This window comes from Micropterus dolomieu, linkage group LG01, assembly GCF_021292245.1.
Source record: "Micropterus dolomieu isolate WLL.071019.BEF.003 ecotype Adirondacks linkage group LG01, ASM2129224v1, whole genome shotgun sequence".
Classification (NCBI taxonomy): domain Eukaryota; kingdom Metazoa; phylum Chordata; class Actinopteri; order Centrarchiformes; family Centrarchidae; genus Micropterus; species Micropterus dolomieu.
The window spans coordinates 29445718-29466328 of record NC_060150.1 but is presented as its reverse complement, the minus strand read 5'-3'; the positions used below and the strand labels follow the sequence as shown (position 1 = coordinate 29466328).

The window sequence follows — 20611 nt, the reverse complement described above, 5'->3', positions numbered from 1 at the left end:
TGGTAATTTAGCAAACCACAGGGACATTTGTGAGCCTAATAAATCACCCCGAAGAACTGCAGCTTTTGATGAGGTAAAGTGGATTTCTTTTTGATGCAGTACATTTTTATTTATCCAAACAAATCCAGAGCATACTCACTATCTACAAAAACAACACAAACCAGTCGAACAGGCTGTGCATACAGACAGCACATTGAAATTACAGATGTAAGACTGAGGTAAAGAAAGGAGTAAACACACTTCATAATGTCACAGTATAAAACAGCGTCATTGCACACCCAGTGTAATTTTCACACAGTGATGATGTTTGTCGTACACTGTGATGTGTTTATTTAAATGGGCCAAACCAAACTGTTCTTCCACTTAGCTCTCCTGTTTTTTCGACTTTGGGGAGAATAAAGCATTGAATGGTTGTCTTCTCCGAGAACGTGCCTGTGGGTTCTTTTCTTCCTTGATATAACCTAGAAGGGAAATCACATCTCAGTGTTTATGATAATGTCGTGACTTCTATTTTGATGTATTTTTTCATGTCATTATGGGATGCTGTAACACAGAAGACACTAAGAGTAAAGAGTTTATCGATCTCTGGGGAAATGGGATCAAATGTTCTGCTAATGCTTTACCATAACACTTTAAGGGAAGGTTTTACTAAAAAGTAAACATCGTTGAATTACCTCTCTCAATGCATGTTTGAGTTGATGGGAATCCAACTTCCCAGAAATTTTCAGGAGTACAAGGAGGAATATAAAGAAATCTGTGCCTTGAGCACGCAGACAACTTTTTCTGTTTTTCCTCCTCTGGGAGATGAGCGTAATACTGTTGGAAATAAACATCCATTTAAAATAACACCAGCGTTAAACATGTCAGTGTAACTCGGCCTTATGATGAAAATACTTACAATGTCACACTCCTTACAGGTGGTGCCCTTAAGTTTTCGTCTCTCGTCTTTCTTGCGAACCACGGCCACGTGTGCAAATGTTGGGCATCTAAAAGAGAAAATGTAGATTGTGGGATGTTGACAGGAATCTATTGATGTTAACAGTTGATGAGAAAAAAACCCCACCAGGGTTCACCTGATCATCCAAGCTTATCTTCTTTAGTAAATAATGCGAGCTGTTAAAGTACTACATCATTTTTTTTTTTTTTTTCCCCTCCGGGCCTGAATAGTGCAGCCAATGCCGAAGTGCCTTAAACCTGCATTCCTTCTAACGGCCAGCAGGGGGCGATTGTATTGCACTTCACACTTGATTTATTACCTCAGTAAACAATTTCTTAATGACATTATGATCTCAGTTGTTAGTTTCAAGTCTTCTTCAATACAGCATGAGCAGAGGAAAATGGTGTGGCTATCTTGTGATTGACAAGTCGCTACCAGGGCGACCTGTCAATCAGGTGACTCGTATCCACTGCACTGTGTAAATTTGACCAGCACCATTGAAAAAGCTTATTAGGAGTTGCTGTTAATTTTTCAGTACATTTCAAAGGACATTTTTTTTTTCTGTTTTTCGCAGTTAACGTGAACTACGGCTGCACCTTGCTAACCAAGCTAGTTAGCGCCTAACTCATTCAAATATGGTCACGTGTAGTCTATGGTCCGGTCATGTGTGGTTCCAAAAAACCAAGACAGCCAGGTCAAAATGTCATTCAGTTTTGCCATTCAAAACGGCAGTCCACAAACCAATGGGTGACATGGTGGCTACATCTACTTTATACAGTCTATGATTTTTCTGCATAAAATAGCCCACAGGTCAGCGCTGATCCCAACAATCAGTCCTTTCTTACCGTGCATTGTGCCCTTTATTTTGGCTGTTTTCAGGAAGATCTTGTTCTAATTTGGGAGATTAAAACAAGGACATGAACACGAGTTAAGAACTGACATCCAATGTCATAAACAGCGATACTGGCAAATTACGTGATGACAAAACACAGTTTCTCTCAGTCTGAAAGCTTACCATCATCCTCCTCTTCTCCTTCTTCGTAATCACCTGCATCATCACCACCACAGGGCTGGCTCTGGCCTAAGCATGAACTGTTGTAAGACTTGTACTCTCCATAAGCTGTTGTGTCAAACATCATATCCAGACTGTCATTTGCCTTCTTGCCTAGACCTTGAAAAGCAAAGCAAAATTCTTGTTAATGTTTTTAACCACAACACATTTTATATATTTTACAAAAAAACACTATCAATTTCTGCAAAGAAGACGTGTCAGCTTGTGTAGATAAGCACTTATAGTAAAAGTTGTGGTTTATACTCACCAGACACACTGTCCCGGGCATTTTCTCCCCGACACTGGAGTAAGCTGTGACTGACCCAAGTGCAGTCGGTATCTACCAGTTCTCCAAGACACTGTTCTTCCTTTGGCTAAAAATAAACAGATAAACAGCCTGGTGTAAGAAACTACATCTCCCCAATATATCAAAATAAACAACAGTGACAAGGTATCACTATCACACCAGAACAGAGATTTCTAATTTCCTGACTTTTCATGTAGATTCATGACTGTACCTCGTCTCCTCTCCATTCACTTTCATACATGGACAGGGCGAGCGCAGGGTCAATGCTCCACATGGGCTCCACTTTTTCCCCCCTCACAGCTGGGGAGAGCAGAGTCATCGTGGTCACATGAAATTCAACTGCTTAATTATAAAGAAATACTTCAAATTTATAACATTCAATTGGAAAATAAGGCCCGTCCTTTCAAATAATGTGCACTGCAAAGGCTATCAGACCCAACAAACTCACCATCTTCTCCTTCAGGTTGAAGATGGGAGGCATTCAGATCTTGCAGAGGGTTTCCTTTCTTCCTAAAGCCGTCTTTGTTTGCTTCTTTAACATCTGGCTTCTTGAAAGCAGGACTTGCACAGGAAACATCTGGCCTTTGGTTAGACGTCCCATTTTGTGTTGACTGAACCTGTTAAATTGTCACATGGTATTTTAAAACCATACAGAGGAATTATTCTGCTTTTTTGTTAACAGCTTAGATAACACTTCCATAGATATAAGAAGTCTCTAACGAGGAGTGAAGTGTCTAACTTATGGTTTTAAGAGCACTATATATGGGTCGGAAGTCAGGTCATCCCTGACCACTGCTTTCCCCAACACACACACATTCATTCAAGCTTTTTGGACAGATCTCTAACCTGGCTGTCCAACGGCACCTTCTTGAAGCTTTGACTGCCTAAACGTGTGGAGGTTCGTTTGATCAGGTCAGGTTGTGTGTGTCTGCCTTCCCACTGTTTGCCAACCGCTTGCTGGATTCCTTGTCTGTCCTCCTCTTGCACCTCCGGTTCGCGGTCCCCCTTCGCCCGTTTTGCTTTGTTAATGGAGCCGCTCTCCGAAAGCCGTTTGACACGTGAGATAAGTGACGGCGACGTCTCTGTGGTCGAGTCTGGACTGTGGATGGGCATGGATGAAAAGGAGGAGCAGCAAGGCCTTAAGGCAGAGAAAGAAACACAGTGTTATTGGAATGCTTTTTGTTTGTGTGATTGCGCAAGAACAAATACAAACCCTTTTAAGCACGGTGGTTTAGAACGGCAGACTAAAAGCTTTCAACATTCAAAGGAAAAACAATCCCAGTCAGAACTACTGCCGTCCATTTGTGACTTTAAGACAACTCATCAGGGTTTTTCAAATTCTACTCAAAATGGCTGTAAAATTCTTTATATACGTCACTACACACATTCACTACATGTGGAACATGTAAACGCATGTCTCATGACACTGTCACGATAGCAGATAAATATCCCAACTGCTGTCAACCTTACTTTAAACTAACGTCACACTTCCAAGAAGCTTTCGAGCTGCTTTTCTGGCCTGCAGATGTCTGTGGAAAAAAAAATAATATAACAAGGAAAAATTAGACACAACCCAAAGAGCTAAATGAGTTTGAATACATGTGCTAAGATATAATTATTCAGTTCACACCGGGAATTTTCTTCAGTAAAAAAAAAAAATAAAGAATGTCAAAAGATGTGAAAGACTACACTTTGCATCTGCTAAAACTACTGAAGGTGCATATGGGTTCAATCTTTTGAACCAATTTTGTGTGCAGTCAAATAGAAAATATGTCAGTGCCCAACACCAGTAGTTAACTAATGTGGAAAGGGTCTCTCTTGAAAAAGGCCTACAAATGGTACACATAATCATTGCATCTCTGATGTCTTTACACCTGTATCAAGCCCACCCACCATGTGAGGCTTGTCAAGAAGTTCAAGGCCGCAGGTTTCTGCTATCGCTTCATCCAGATATAGATTCACATCATCTGAAACGAGACACAGACCCAACAGTTACAGCACCTTTACATGTCTCACAATCACGATCAGCAACTTTGCAGATATGGCAACTGAACATTTTCAGTCTTCTTAAAACTTCAGCAAAGGGATGGATTTCTGTGCAAGAGCCGTTTTCGATCTTCTGAGCTTCAAATCATCAGCCCACTGAGTAGAGTTGGCAGTAACACCAACATTTAATCTGAGGCTACAGGGTGAGTTTACAGCAACGCCCCCACTGTGTGAATTAGGCTGATTTGATGGGTGTGTTTGTGTAGATAAATGTGGCCTAGTGCTCATGTAGGATTTCAAGTAACAGACATATTCTAATGGAAGGAAATAAATATGGTGTCCACTTCCTGTTTTGCGTTCCTGTTTTTACATTTCTTCATTCTAAAATAACGATGATATAATAGGAGTGCAGTGGATGAAGTCATACTTGAGACGTGGGGTGTGTCCAGTTCACATGTGTTGGGTACAAGCACTTCTGCTCTTCCAGGATTCTTTGTAGCGTCAACAAGCTCCTTATTCAGTTCTTAAAAAAACATGTTAGAGTGCCTTCAGACAGGTGATTCAGGTAACAGAAAGGTGCATTACAAAGTCTGACAGTTACTTTTAAAGCAGACTGACCGTTGAAGAGTGACTTGTTAGACTGTGGTAGAGGCATCTCTGCATAGCGAACGTGCTTCATTTTGTCCATATGTTTACGTTTCCTCAGTTTGTTTGCCACAGGCAGCGAGCTTGGCAGGACTGGTGAGTCTGGGATGATGCCTTCTTCCGGTTCGGGGGAGGAGGCCTGCCGGGGCTCTGAGCTGATTAAAAACACCACCTGCGCTTTTTAACTGGGAACTGAAACTTTACTGTAAATGCTTACTCCTGTGCACAACACCACAGCTTAAAGGCTCACTAAACTTGGAGCTATGTATCAGTACTCCCATAGAGATGCACAGAGAAACCTGACCTTACGTCAGTGAAGAAGTGAAACCACTGCGGTGCATAGACCTACAGTATTTGTAGAAGCAGCTATAACAGAAAAACTTACTACAGAAAATGTATCTTCCATGAACTTGATCATTTTCACAATATCAAATACATGAAAACATGTTAACATAACATGACTAACACACTGAGGAGCTTACCAAGACATTTTTAACTTTTGAAGTTCAGCATGTAGTTTTCTGTTTTCATCCTCGAGGCTGTTTCTTTCATTCTCTGGAGAACAAATGACACACAACAGTGTGTCACACAGGCTACATCACAATTGTTAACATGCTATTCAACATGCCAGTAGCCATACCTTGTGGTTTACTGGTACTGCCAATATAGACAAATAATAAATAAAATAGGATTCTCTATATTTAAATTAGACTAAGAGTCTACAGCTATAGGCTCTATAGGCTCTTCTCATTTCTCTATTTTGTGCGTCCTTGTCTCCTCTCTCTTCCTGCCTGTGACCTGGAAATCGATCTCAGAGCGCCATCTTGAAGGACGCCTTCCTAAAATGTATTTCGAGCAGAAAGGAGGCTTGCTGGAGAAGCTATGAGCGAGGATGCACAGGTGTTTCCTTTGCGGAAGTCTTTTTGGCACCCGTACCGTGACTTAAGAGTCGGATTATACAAACCAGGACTCTACTCCCGATTGCTGAAAGCAGTATGGGCCGATATCGATCACCGATCCCTGTGACTATTTGAAGCCTTTATTTATCATGTAGCATTATACAGTATATTTATTTTAATTATTATTTATATTTAATTAGTCCTAAAAATTATTTATTAAGTATTAAACTTAACAGATGATAAAGTATCATGAAATGACAACTGTTTATTTTATTGCAAGAAAACATGGGCAAAAGAATTCCACTCCCTCGGTCTTAGAGACTTAAACCATAGCAGCCTGGTTACTGCGAACATCTTAAAGCTTAACAAATATAGCTTTCCTGTAGAATAAACTACAAAAACAGAACAAACAGCATGTTTATAAATTTACTTCAACTATAAAAACTGCAACAAAAAAGTCTGTAGCCAAAATATTTAGGAGATAAAGAAGCACAGGCATCATGAGTCGATGATAAACTCATGATGCTTTTTGTTCTGGAAAGCTCAGGCAGGTTCTGTGGGCTTTAGGGGGGAGAGAGAGGAGCAGAGAGGGGAGGCCACAGAGAGGAGTCATTACTGTCATCAATGACATTTGAAAATAAGGGGCATTTAAATAAATAAAAGTACAATGTTAATTCCATATTATACTGTTATATATTTTTAATATATAACAGTATAATATATTATATCTATTCGTATATATTGTTAATATTACTTATAGTTACAATTTTCATTATCATTTCATATGGTTTACAGACTATAGGCCTTATATCATTTCAGTGGGTTGTTTTTATTTATTTAATCCTTGTGCAAGAAGCACAGTCTACATCCTTTACATAGGCCTACTGCCACCGGCTTTACCAGAGAAGAGAGTAGCAAATTCTTAAATACGGCCAGCAGGTTTTTATTTGATTTTATAATGGTTAATTATTACCATTTATTTTGCCTGTTTTTTTACCATTGCATAAATTAAATAGTCAAAATGTGCTTTTACTCAGTGTTTCCCACAGGATTTGGATGGGTCCGAGGCCCGAGAGGGTAAAGTAAATTACATGTGTCCATTTACTTTTAATGGACACATGTAATATGTTTCATACTTTATGTGAATATAATCCAATTAATCTTATTTCCATACTATTTAGATACCTTATTTTGAACCGGGCCTTGTCACATGTGTATCCTCCCGCTAAATTCATCAAGTCTGACCCAATTTGATAAATAATGTTGTATGTGGTTCTCATATCGTGTAACATGAAGACTTCACAGCCTCTCTTCAGGTAGGACTTTCATACTGCTACACTTTGTAAAGAGAGAAACTGACAGGATAAAGTCGCTAACCTGCCTGAAGGATGAGTCTCTCTCTGCGTGATGCGCTGTGGGTCTAGACAATTAAACTCTGGTAGCGGGCGGCGTGTGTGAGATGAGCACAACTGCGACAGTTTCACATGATGCTCCTGCTTGTTGCTCCGCTTGTCTGATTGCTAAATGGTTAACTGGGCGCATCAATCGCTTCCTGTCTGAAAAGGACTTTGGTGCTACCCAGCTCTGAAAACTGCTCAGACCGCTTAGTGAAACCATTTTAGCTGGCGAGTATTGCATCATCTGATCAGCCTTTTTAGAGACCACCGATCCAACTAGTTAAAGCCATTATCGGCCGATTATGATCTGTGACTGATCGATCGGAGCACCCTTAGAAAGTGGACATCTGGGCACACATTTTGGATTTTGTGAGATTACTGGGAAGCACAAACTAAAGACGCCGCACACTGCGGTCAAAATCTGCCTCACAAAAATGTAATACTTTTGGGGAACCACGTTAGCCGTTGTATCCCTGAGCTAACGTGTGCAACCATAAAGAAAACAGCAAACGCAGCTAATCAGCCAAGAAATACGTAGGGGCTGTCAACCTTGCTGTCTCAGAGCGTTTTATGTACTGAGGTGGGTCACAGATAGTGGTATTGAAAAAGATGCAACTTTTTATAGTATAGGCTGATTTTTTAAAAACACTTCCTAAAAAAAACCCAGATGAAGTATATCTGTTGAGATATTTCAGTCTGGATCAAAGTCATGCAAGCCCTACCTAATAGGCTACATGTTAAAAAATAAAAGGTCAGTTAAGGGCCTAATGAACATTTTACTAAAATAGGATGACTTCATACATGTATTTTGTTTTACATCCAGCTTTACAATGTGTGTCACATTAAACAACACACTATAGATTTGAAAGATCAATGTTACCGCAAAAGCCTAATCTTGTGGTTCACTTATTCTCAAAGTGCTTCAAGTATCTGGACAAAGTGTATAAGATAAACATAAATGCATTCTCTCTATTTTTCAACACCACTCTGTCTGTCAGTGGAATAACGACATCAATGAGTAAACTCACTCAGTTTGGCAATCAGGCACAAATTCTGATCCTGGTTGTTTTTCAGGTTCTCCCTTAAGATGGTACATCGATCACACTCTCCTGCACGGAGCCTGGAAATAGAGAATATAGTTTCTGGTCTTTGTAGAGCATACAGTTCTTTCAACAATGATAACCTGTTGTGGAGGCAGTTACCTTTCCTCCAGGAGACTGATAGCATCCTGCAGGGTTTTGTTTTGCTCCTTCAGCTGCTGGTTGCGACTGTGAAACACCTCAAGTCTCTGAGCATCCCTGTAGAAAACAATTGCAATGACAGGTCACTACATTTATATATTCACAAATAATTTTCTAAAGCCAGGGTCAGAAATACTCATGTTGATGTATCCGAACATGACAAACACTTGATGCCAAACAGTCGATCACTTAACAAATCTGAGGTAGAACATTCGAAACAATTATGATAAATAAATATGCATGAGTAAGATTAAGTAAAATATTTTTCTGTCCCTTTTCCATAAAAAAATAAATATCTTAATAAAAAATTGCTAATTCGTTTGTGAATGAATTCAAAGTTGTTGTTTTTTTACATTTATTGAACATTTGTTATATTGTTATTGAGATTGAAAATTACGTTGCGATAATTACCACTATTGTTTTAATGCCCCGCCCTAAAACGCAGTATACTCACAAACAGCGCTCCTTCTTCAACTTGCTCACTTTTGCCTCCAGTTCTAAAAACAGCAACAAACGCAATGTTGAAGAGTGTGAAACAAAGGGAGGGGACTCAAATAGATGTCATTTTAGTATCCGACTTCAGTATGACCTACATACAGAACATCATGGGTCAGTTAGTTACCTTGAAGTGTGTTCTGGTGGCACTCTCCCAGCTGCCTCCATAAATCTTCAAAGAGGTCAGCTGGTTTGGGGGTTCTGCTGCTCTGTCCTGGGCTGCTCATCCTCCACTCACTGCAAAAACCCAGCCAGCTGTCCTACTACCAGCCAACACTACCTGGGGGGGAAAGAAACATGTTTATCACATATGTCTGTACTAATGTATCATTCAATTAACGCAAGTTGATGTGTAAATGTAAAATAATAACTATTATGCTAACTTAACGTTACGGGCTCAGCCTTATTTCAGTCCAGTTAATCCAGCTTCAGCAACTATTAATAATGAAAATCTTCCTTCCCTTTATAGTTTATATTTGCTTGGCTATGAAACTTTTTCAGCACAAGTTTGGTCCTGTCATGTATTATAACCCAAAGCGATGTATTTAACTTACAGATAACGTTACATTTGAAAAGTAGGAAAACTCACAGCTAACGCTAACTAGCCAAATGTCCACCCGGAGGCTTGGAATAAACACCTCTTACACCAACGAGTCCAGGAAAGACGCAGAGGTTTATGTGAGGAATGAAGTAGTTAGGCTAACATGTTAATGGAGTAAAGTACTTCCATGTTGACAACTCCACAACAACTAAATCCAATTTCGCGCGCCGAACTGCCTGCTGGGAGGTTTCTCCTTCTTCTTCTCTTCTTCTTCTTCTTCTTCTTCTTTGTCTGCCAGTCTACAATCTCCGACGCCCTCTCCTGTTCAAACCGTAAACTGTATGGAGGTTTTCATACAGTATCCGGTTAGTGGTTCAAACCCAGCCACAGTTTGAATAGTTAAGCCGACCAAAGCCTGCATGGACGGTTCCATGTAGGCTTCCCCTCCTCCACCCCCTAATACAGCGATGGATGAAAACATGGATAGGTGGCCTCCTCAAGATAAAGTAATGAGTGAATTAGGAAACATATCTGTTAGGATGGATCTTATGACATTGTCCTAGACACATAAACCAAAGAATAGATACTTGGAGTAATAAGGATAGAGACTTCTGGTTGATCTCAGATATAGAAGACAAGGTGGACTTCTATTTTTACAGATCAAAAGGCTATTGTGATTAAAGTAAATATGACATCGATTAGAGGTAACTTTAACAAGGACTATTGGAAATTAAATAAAACACTATTAGAAAACATTTAAAAATGAAGCCCAAAAAATAATTGAGAAATATTGGAGGGAAGCAAATTTATTGAACAAGTTAGGAAAATGCTGGGAATTAATGAAATATGAATTACAATACAACTTGAATTGGACAAAATATATGAAGAAAAGGCCAGAGGTGCCTTTGTCAGATCCCAAAGAAAGTGGCTAGAACAAGGTGAAAAATGCACTAAATACTTTTTTAATCTAGAAAAGAGAAACTATGAACAATCTTCACTTTGTAAACTTAGAAGTAATAATATAGAATGTGAAAATGAAACAACATGTAGCCAATTTCTATCAGACGTTATATGCTACCGATTCTGAAAATGAAGGCAATATAAGCTTTATGGGTATTGATGATGTTTTAAATCAGTCTGTGACCAGAAAATTAGCTTAACAGAGATACAAAAATGTATTGACTCTCTCAAAGAAAATAAATCTCCTGGGAATGATGGGTTGATAGGTGAATTCAATAGTCTTTATTAAGACCGTAGCCCCATTTTTAGTGTCTTTACTTGAAGAAGTCATAGAAAAAGGAGAGTTACCAACAACTTCTTATCAAATTGATCCCCAAATCAAAAAAAGATAAATTAAGTATTGACAATTGGAGGCCAATTAGTCTGTTAAATAATGATGCCAAGATATTTGCAAAAAGATTAAAATTAGGATTGGATAATATTATCGATGAAGAACAATCTGGATTCATGCCTGGTAGGAATATATGCAATATATATATATATGCAACGGTTAATTCTAGACATGATTGATTACAATGAATATATATCGGACAATAGTTTTATTTTTGTTTGGTGACTCTTATGAAGCATTTGACACAATAAGCCATCAGTTTATGTTTGAAGTCTCTTTGGATTTGGAAACCAATTTCTAAATGCTGCCAAAACACTTCATAAAGTGTGCAACAGTTCAGTAAAGTTAGCACATGGCACGACCCCTAGATTTGAGATTTGTCGTTGGATAAGACATCGTTGTCTCCTTAGCCCCCTTTCTGTTCCTTCTTGTCACACACATTATGGCTGTATACATTAAAAGAGGGCAGTTTCAAGGTAAACTGAAATTTAAATGATCTGAACTGGCAGATGATACAACTATTTTTCGGTCTAATAAAGAGGAAGTGATCAAAGCAATTGGATGTGTTGAGGATTTTAAGAATGTGACCAATCAGAGGTTGGCGTTGTCCCTGTGAAGAACACAGTTACATACCTGGGTGTAGTCATAGATAAGAATGAGAAACTCCGTAGTAACCTAAACTTCAGCCCTATAACTGAGCTAATAAAAAGAAGGTTCAACATGTGGTTGATGAGGGATCTTTCACTGTATGGTAGAGTTCTACTAAAGCTGAGGGAATATCCAGATCTGTCTATGTATCCTTATCACTGGATATGCACAAAAAAATTAGATACAGTCCTATTTAATTTCATACAGAGGAATAAATGTCTTTAATTATTTAAAGAAAGATATCCTATGTGACACAAAAAGAGATGGAGGTCTGGAGGTCTTATGGTTTGAAACATTAAACAATACTTCAAAGTTAAATGGCTAACTAAGTTAATTAAAGAAAAAGATAATATTTGGAATACCTTCCCTTTGTATTAAAATCATTAATTTTTCATTTTTAAATGCATGCAAATATTAATATAAAATCAACCATTACAGACTAAACATTCTTTTAGCAAACACCAAATACAACTTTGAAAGATCAACATCTTTTCTGCAACTTCCAGTTGAAAGTTGAGTCTCTAGCTGCATATATGCCAGAGCACTAAGCTCTTAAAGTTGGAAGAGTGGAGTCCCTGCTCCCATAGGAACCTATTCATTTTAAAATGCATAAAAATATTAATATAAAATCAACCATTACAGATATCAACAACACAGCACCCATCTCATGAAGAAGATGTACAATTTGAAGTTGGAACCAAGTTTGTAGGACAAAAGGTACCGGACTAGCTAGATGCCAAAAAACGGCGGAATAAATAATAATAATAATAAAGAGCGAAGAGAACAAAAGTGTGAGAGCTGCAGCGTTTGAGAGATTTAGAATAAATGTTGAATATTCTTGCACTTTCTGTCAATTACATGAAGAATCCATTTGTCATTTGTTTTATCAATGTAGGCTACTGTAGTTTGGTTGGATGTTGAACTTTATATAAAAAGGAAAACTGGACAAACATCTTCAGGAAAAAGACATTCTTATATGTTTTAAAAGAAATGAGAAGGGAAAATATGTAATTTTTTTGTATATTTGGTATTATTATTGGGAAAATTCCACATCCACAAGAAAAACTGGACTGACTCCTAACCACACTTTAGACACTTTCTCCAAGAACTGCATCAGTATGGCACCACGATTAAAAACATTAAGAACAAGAAGGCAATCAAGACTAATTATGTTTTTGACAAATTTCATTTGGACAGTGGGTATGTATTTTGAATCCACTCTACTCTTTTTATTTATTTTGCTATGTCACTTCTTTTGCTTTTATTTATGATATTATATATATATTTTACTCTTTTTATACATGTAACCCTGATTGGAATTTTCACAATTTCAGAAATCTGATTTCCAGAATCTGAATTTCAGAATTTTTTTGTTAATAAATATCTGGAGATAAAAATAAACTTTTTGTTGACGCAGTTGTGCAGTAATCGGAATTTTGGTGTTTCTGCGTTTGCTTACGTCATTTAAACACCGTTATGCTGTGCGATCATGCGCAGTGTACGCTGGTGCCGACAGCAAGTAGCCCTGTAGTGGTATTTTATTGGTTCAAAACTGGCTTCACTGCGCTCCATTCAAATCTGCGGGGTGGCTTCGTCCAACAAGCAGGAAAATGCCATCTTGCAGTGGAAAAAGCCTGGAAGATCCTTGTTACTAGACACAAGATGCCTTTGAGTGAACATACTCATACATTAAGTCAAAAAGTTAAACAAAAAAAGTCTTTTCTAACTTGTATTTTCCGTCATGTAGCTAATACCGAGATCCAGACTGGAGTGTGGTCTGGCAAATACAGTACACAGATGCAAAAAAATGGATATCATATTGGGGGGAAATTGTTCATCTCAACTGTGTGATTTTATTGCCTTAGAATGACTTGTGAGAGTAACAATAAAAACACCAAATGTACTTAAGATGCAATTAGCAATGGGGGAAACAACAGACTCTATTGTATGAAAGGAACACATTATGGTCTCTGAATTTTGATAATGTTGGACAAAATGTTTTGTAAAATGTTGTTTTCCGTATGCAGTAATTAAACAACATATATCCATATATAAAGCCTAATACCCAAGCAGAGCTATGCCTTATGTATTGTGAAATAGATTCACAGATGATATAACGAGCTTTGCTTTATTTGCCGGCACTACATTAATTTCACCAGCAGATGTCAGTCATGTACACTGTGTTACTTGAAACCTCTAGTTCTGAATCCCTTTTCAGAAATCCTTTTTTTTCCTTTTTTTTTAACCATATAGAAATTTACATACAAAAATAAAAAGCATGAGTCATAGATGGGAAGTCAGTATCCTTTAGGCTACTGTAGGCTATCAGAAAAAAAGTTGGTCCTGGTGTAAAAGCACCTGTTTTCAGTTTGAGAATAACTTCCAATCCTGTGTTGTGATTTTTAAGTGCTGTGGAAGATTTTGCTAACTGGATATAGCTGTTTGATCACAAGCCTCTGTGGACAATCCTATGAAGGCAAAACAAGTGTTAAACACACAGATTTAAAACTTCACAATATTAAATTAAATTGTTAAACCTTAGTTAGCCTACATTCACACTGTGCATACATGATACATAGTAGGCTATCGGTTGGTAATATTTTGCACTAGTGCAGTTAATATACCAAGTTCAGTTCTCTTCCTGTAAGATAAACCACTCCTTTTTATTCTTCAAAACGATAGAGAGTTTTGTGTCTTTCTCAGGGGAATGTCCCATGTTGAAACGTTTCCTGCTCCAAAGAAAGCTAATGCGGGAAGAGCAGTGCAGAGAAGTGCAAACTGTAGCTGCAACACAGAGTTGCTATTCAAGTAGGCCTCTATATAAACTGCAGGGATTTATAACCCAGGCAAACGCAATAAACTGCTATTGCCTCTTTAGCAGTAGCGCCATGCATCTGTATCACTGTGCTTCCTGTGCACAGTAAAGTAAAATGCTAATCAGGCCAACAGTTATTGGACATTCATCGAGTCTGTTATTTTTAACAGCCCTGATAGCAAAAACTAGGCCCGATTCGAAAGGTTTTAAGATAACCTGTATCACAGATTTCAGGTTGGTCGAACAAGGTCAAGTCTGTCAGAATAATACCGGAAGTAAATTTATTTTTTCTTTATTTTGGGATAGGCACCATGGAATGAGGACATATATTGTATTTTCCTTTCTTAACTTCTTTCAAAGTTACACCAACACACGGACACACAGCAGGTTGCTGCGTGCGTCTTTCCAGGGCATTTATTTTGAAAGGTATAACCGGAGATTCAGCGTTTTATTATGGGTCACTTGACACTTTAAAACTCCAGACACCTGTAGTTAGGGGGCGACTCCACACAAAATCCCAAATACACACACAAACCGCAAGTTACAGCCTACATCACGTGGAGAGAGGAGGCGAGACACAGAGGAGCTGAGCCGGGACAGCGAGGGGTTTGGGATAAGGCTGTGAGAAATAAGGATAGCGCAGTGGTTATGGATTAATTTGTCTTTCTCAAGACTGGCCATCGTTCACTTCAACGCTTCAGGATTTTTTCTGCTGAAATGTGTCAGGATCCAACGACCGGTGTGTAATTTATTTGAATGATTTGTAACCTTTGTCTGGGTTGGTAAAAGCGGATTGCTGCTGGTAAATAAAGATTTTATGATAGAGAAGTGTCTTTGGACGTTAGTTAAGTAAGCTGTGTACTTTTTACAGTGAAAAGCGAACTCCGTTGACATAACATAACGTTATAGTACGTTAACGTTACTTTAAAGCTAGCGAATAGCCTAACGTTAATGTTGCTTGTTCGGGAGGGGGGATTAACTTACAGACCTTTTCTTTCCATTTAACACACAAATTCGGCATACCTACCAAGTATGCATGACTTCAACAAAACCCCAAAGTTTTGCTTTTTCGAGTCATTCTTTCGAGATTAAAAACGCTGACGTTAACGTTAAGCGCGGATGGTGGCCGCGACCAGTAACGTTAAGTTAGTCAGAACTGGTTGCAAAAAGTCGAGATTTTATGACAAAAAGTGTTGCTTGGTAGATTTTATGGATGCCGAATTAACTAGTCCACTTGAATGTGTCGACGGTTTAAACATGGGTCAAGCTCGTTCTGTTTTATTTAGCAATAAGCAATATATCGTCACCCTTTCACATTTTAACCAGTAACGTTAGTGTCGTGTTCTTTTAATTTCTTAAACACTGGGAGATGTGCTTAGACGCAGTGGGGATGGGAAACTCTTATCCACCTGTGTTTAACTCTTCTCTATACTGTTTTTGTTCCCCCTTGCCGCCTATCTGTATAACGTAAATAAAGTTTCATGTCCTGTGAGTGTTGCATGGTATTCAGTGCCAAACATAGGCATATAGTGTAACTGTTGTAGGATAACTCCATGTTTGGTGTAACAGTTGAAGGCTGGTTTGCTCTGTCAGACTGTGGTTTGGGTTGTAATTTGTGACATTATTGTGTTAAGATCAAGAGAGACTCATTTAGTACTACAAGTACTTGATTGAATTACCCCATGCATTGTTCAACACAGAACATCATTCAAACCCCCTGCAGATTCATTGTTGTTAATTTCAAATGGAAATATGGAAAATGCACATGTTGAATATCATCAACAAATGGCATAGTAAAAGTGAAGCATGATGGTCCAGAAGAGTCCACTTTTGCCTGTTGCTGGCAGGGTGTGCGCCCTGCTAAAACCCAGCTGGAAATGTGCCACACCTGTGAAACAGCCAGTAAAGTCATTGTATTTCAAGTGGTTCTTGTCGGGATTAAGATTGCAGTATTCTCTCTCCTTGGCAGTATCCTTCATCCCTGTTGTGGTGCAGCGCTGGTTCTGAGAACGGAGTGGATCTGTGGGATAACAATCATCAGGCCTAAGGGCCGCTGGACCGATAAGACATGCTGGCTGCCATGCTGCGCCAGAGTGCTGGTGGAGGATCAGGAGGCGGTAGTGGCAGCAGCAGCGGTGGTGGTAGCGGTGGAACCAAACTGTCTCTAGGCATCTCCCGACTCTCCAGCTCCAGCTTGGGTTCAGCAGGCCCTCCCAGTGTGTGCCCCTGGGTGCCGGTCAGGGTCTCCAAGAGCGGCTCTGTGAGCTCGGAAGGCCCAGACATCCCCGCCTCAGACCCAAACTATATTATGCAGCTGGTCAGTGACGTGCGCAAGTTTGCTGATGTGCTTCTACAACTCAAAGAAGTTTTCAACTCCAAAGGTATGTTTGGATAAGAGTGAACACTGGCATTAAGAGAAATGTGGCAAAATATTTTTGTTTTTTATGCTGCTGATTTTTTTTTTTTTTTTTTTTAAAAAGGGGCCCGCAACACATGCTCCTCTAACTAAGCAATACTTCTATGAGATATCAGTATGTCACACTAATAGATTCAAATGCTAACCTGAGCTGTCTGCTACGATTTTGAGGTAACCTGTTAAATGATTTGTTGCCACAACATTTGGCCATTGTGGATGTGGGCTTTTCAAAAAGTTACACATGTGAGTACTTCCACGTATTAGCCATGACATGTCATCTGGTTTCTTGTGATTACATGAACCCTACTCTCTCTGCTTTGTGATGAGGTTTTTTTTTTCTCTTATAAACAAAATGTGTACGTCCCTAAAAGTGTAAGCAGCCAAAGGGATTTCTACCGGGCCGTACCTGCCAGTCAACTCTTGTGTACACACTGTTGCTTTCCCCACAATGTACACAGTCCCAGGTCTATCTACCTGTTCTGTACCGCTGTGGCCTTGGCTGCACGGTCAGTCAACCAGCCTTATCTCACTTTTAGTTTGGTTCTTGCCCTCCTTGTTTCTTTCTGTGAAGTATAAAATACAAAAAAAATATTAATGAAAGCTTTGACCAATTACTTTAGATAATTCTCAATATTGTGGTTAGTTCTCAGGTCATGGCAAATTCAGGTAGAGTGAAGACATTTTAACAAGATATAATAAGGACTTTTTTACACATGTTGTCTCTTTTTAAATGTTCTAAATTAAACTGAAGCCACATTAAACAACAACAGCATTCCAGCAGGAACTTTTGATGCTCACGTTTTTTTAGATGGAGATAAAACACCCTCTAAGGCAGTCATTTATAGGCTTCCTTTTGTCAGTGATGAAATTGATCATTTTCACACTATAAGGAAATTTAGAGGCGGGGCTGATAAGTACTCCTGTTTGATTGTGTATATTTTGTGCAGGTGGTTATTACATTCCTGACTTGGGTATGTTGGCTTTTGGACCAGACCAATATTTGTTAATCCCCAGACCTGGTAATGAAGGTCCAAATAAGATGAGCTGAAGGTGTATGTGGTGGTCGTGGAACCCGCCCCCCATTACAACTGTGCCATGACACCCAATCCTTGGAAAAAGGAATCCCAGACTTTGTTTTTTGCCTGGAGAGGTCAGTAAAGGTGCTTGACCCGGCTGGACATGTCAGCAGCGTTATAGAGAGTGGGACGTGCAGCAGGCACTTTTCAAGCTTGAGAGACTTTTCAGTGACCTGTCAGCATGCCTCGGATCAAAGCAGTTAATCATCATGTGCAAGAGATCAGCGTCTGCAGCTTTATGTGTCAAAATAAGGCTCGATTTAAATAAGAAATATACCATAGCTCCACATTTTCTGTAGCAGACTAAAGGTGATGAACACACACAGCATGCACACACATGCTCTGTGACGTGATAACATAGCTGTCATACTGGGCACTTTTTTCCTTGCTCCTGCTCTTAAAAGATACATCATATGTTAAATATGCTTAAGAAACAAACCCATGAAGAATATAATTCAGTGACTTTCATCCCACTCTGCTGCTAATGTAACTGCACACAATTTAGAGGTCCAGTAAGCAGTACCTCAATTATGCAAATGCAGTCCCTGAGATGCCAACACGTGATTGTAAAGCAAAGTATTCCCATTAGACGGCTTATTTTGGCTAAATACAGGAAAGAGCAGATTTGGGCAAATAGGCCGATTACGCTGTAGAAAACAGACCTCTCCACTATTGAGGAAAGTAGCAAAGAGACCATTGTGCGTCAGAGTCATTACAAACTCAGGGAGAAAAAAAAGTGAAGTTAAGGAGAATGTTAGATAAATCAGTGATTTCACACCGCCACACTTGACCCCATGCGAACACGGACCTCATATTGAGGTCTTTGAAGATGTTCATTGATGACAAGCACAAACCAACCTGATGTGACCACAACAATCAAATCCAGAGTGTCATTTAGCAAGGTTTAGTACCCTAGTGCTTGCTAACAGATTGTTGGGAGGCACTGACTTGTGCTCTGATTGGATGTGATTTACCCCCCACCCCCTAATTTATGGCCATATTGTCTCTACAACACTTAACAATAGTTCAGACCTCTCATTACCTCGGCCACTCACTAAAAAGTGAACCCTCCGGATTTTTTTGTTTTGTTTTGCTTCACCACACTAGGGCCAATAGTCAAGAGCAATATTGAGCTTAGAGCCTTGTACCTCTCGCAACAGTGCCTGCATTCATCGTCAACCATGTGAGTCTGACACCCATTGTCCCATGAGGCATCTCCAGACTAGCATGCTGGTGCTGCTAACTGGCAGCTTTTGCAGAAATGATTCTTTCCCAAGTCAAGAATAGCTGTGGTCTGTGGGATTGGTCTCTGGGGGGTTTCTTCAGCCAATTCCATTAAGAATGTTTTATTTATAGAAAAAGGTTTATTTTTCTAGCAATGCACATCAACCTTAAATGGTAATTATAACACGGTCGCTGCTCAGTTGTGGTCGGAGTCAATGACGCATGACTGATTTTTGTTTTTTTGCAAATGCCTGAGAAGAAATTGTTTATGTGCCTTTGTTGTTGTGAGACTCTCCACAGCGGGACAGATATTTACATTCTCATTTAAGGTTCTGACCTTGTCCAGTGGCCACTTGTGAAGAACATGGCAGTAATTGGAGGAGATTATTATTTTGAAGGTTAGTCTTAACTGGGGTCACAGAGGACGTTTGGAGACCAAATGAGCTACGGAGATGGTCCCTGTGGTCTTTGTGTTTGTGGCGGTGAATGGGGCCTCTGAAGCCCCCCATCATAAGATTAGTGAAACCAACATTTGGCCCTGCCTAGCATGTCTTCATTCAGCAAACAACAGAGTCCACCACTGCTTTGAAGTTGCTGTGTTTTGCAGCAGCTCTGCCGAAGATTGTTGTGTATCTCATCTCTATTTTAGATGGTGTGAGGCTGTATTGTTGTGGCTACCTGTCTGACTGGGACAGGTGTGTCATCAGTGTTTTCATGCTGTGATGCTGGCAAGCAGAATGATAGCCAATTTTGTGCTTCAGCTGCCCAAGAATGAAAACTGCAACAGCATGCTGTTCACTCAGCAAAGCTGAGGAGAACAGGGTGAACACAGGAAAAGAGTCTTTTGCTTCTGCATCTGTCTGTATAATTAATTAAAGAAGATTGATGTTACGTTGAAACGGGTCAGATATGTGGGATTCTTTTTTAGGATTTTTAATTTAATAACTTGATGCGTTTCCCTTTTCAGTAGACCGAGAGAGTATCTCAGGTCAGAGGCAGCTCTTTGTTAATTTGCTGCTGCCGGACAGTGAATGTTTTTTCACTTGTGTGTTCATTGCTTTTGCACACACAGTCACCAAAATCAATAACACTTTCCCCTGGGATATCTTAAAATTAAGTTCCCCCCCATCTCACGTACCCTACTTACCCACAGAACAAACGTCCAATGGGCTCTGTCCATTGCCACTAGGCCATCCTGCAAATGAAACTCCTAAATATTGCACAATCCCAGGAAGGATGGCTAGGCTTAATTCACAGCATGCATGAAAGCAAGGTTTTGGCACAGCTCCGTCATCATTAGTCACTGGTTTTAATTTGTCATTGTTAATGTATGACTCATAGCCCCCCTTTTCTGCTGTGTGTTTTTCTTTTGGTCATAAGCATTCAGTCATAAGTGTCCTTAGTTTATCAGTATAGGTCTTGGAGGTGGTTTGGGGGTTTAATGATTAACAAGTGCCTATTAAAAAGGTTCTGCAGGTGTTGTGTGATGTTCAGTGATACACTGTAATGCACCTGACCACTTGTTGATGATTGGCAGTAAAGAAAATCATACGGTGGTCGCATTGACTTGACGAGTTGGATT

At 39.4% G+C, this 20611-nt stretch overlaps 2 protein-coding genes across 5 annotated transcripts in view; one reads left to right on the top strand and one right to left on the bottom strand.

Moving 5' to 3' along the window:
- Positions 1-79: 79 nt before the first annotated feature.
- rbbp8 (retinoblastoma binding protein 8) lies at positions 80-9751 on the bottom strand. 4 transcript variants are annotated; one of them, XM_046063997.1, is made up of 19 exons: positions 9597-9751; positions 9086-9238; positions 8918-8960; positions 8425-8520; positions 8251-8342; positions 5409-5481; positions 4900-5081; positions 4709-4804; positions 4189-4262; positions 3766-3824; positions 3142-3433; positions 2744-2912; positions 2507-2637; positions 2257-2362; positions 1953-2108; positions 1783-1828; positions 899-986; positions 675-816; positions 80-461 (listed from the first exon to the last, which is right to left on the bottom strand). In XM_046063997.1, the coding sequence occupies exons 2-19, from the start codon at positions 9183-9185 to the stop codon at positions 364-366; spliced, it is 2043 nt and encodes a 680-aa protein (XP_045919953.1). In that variant the 5' UTR covers positions 9186-9238; positions 9597-9751; the 3' UTR covers positions 80-363. The 4 variants fall into 4 exon arrangements, with proteins under 4 accessions (XP_045919953.1, XP_045919945.1, XP_045919938.1 ...); XM_046063989.1 differs by having other exon boundaries at positions 9086-9234; positions 9548-9750; XM_046063982.1 differs by having other exon boundaries at positions 9548-9749.
- A 5073-nt stretch (positions 9752-14824) lies between these two features.
- The window catches only part of arhgap29a (Rho GTPase activating protein 29a), a 42157-nt gene continuing 36370 nt past the window's right edge, over positions 14825-20611 (top strand). Inside the window, exons 1-2 of the mRNA XM_046063938.1 lie at positions 14825-15052; positions 16283-16694. Coding sequence (XP_045919894.1) covers positions 16382-16694 — 313 coding nt within the window. The 5' untranslated portion in view covers positions 14825-15052; positions 16283-16381. The remainder of the gene's footprint in view (positions 15053-16282; positions 16695-20611) is intronic.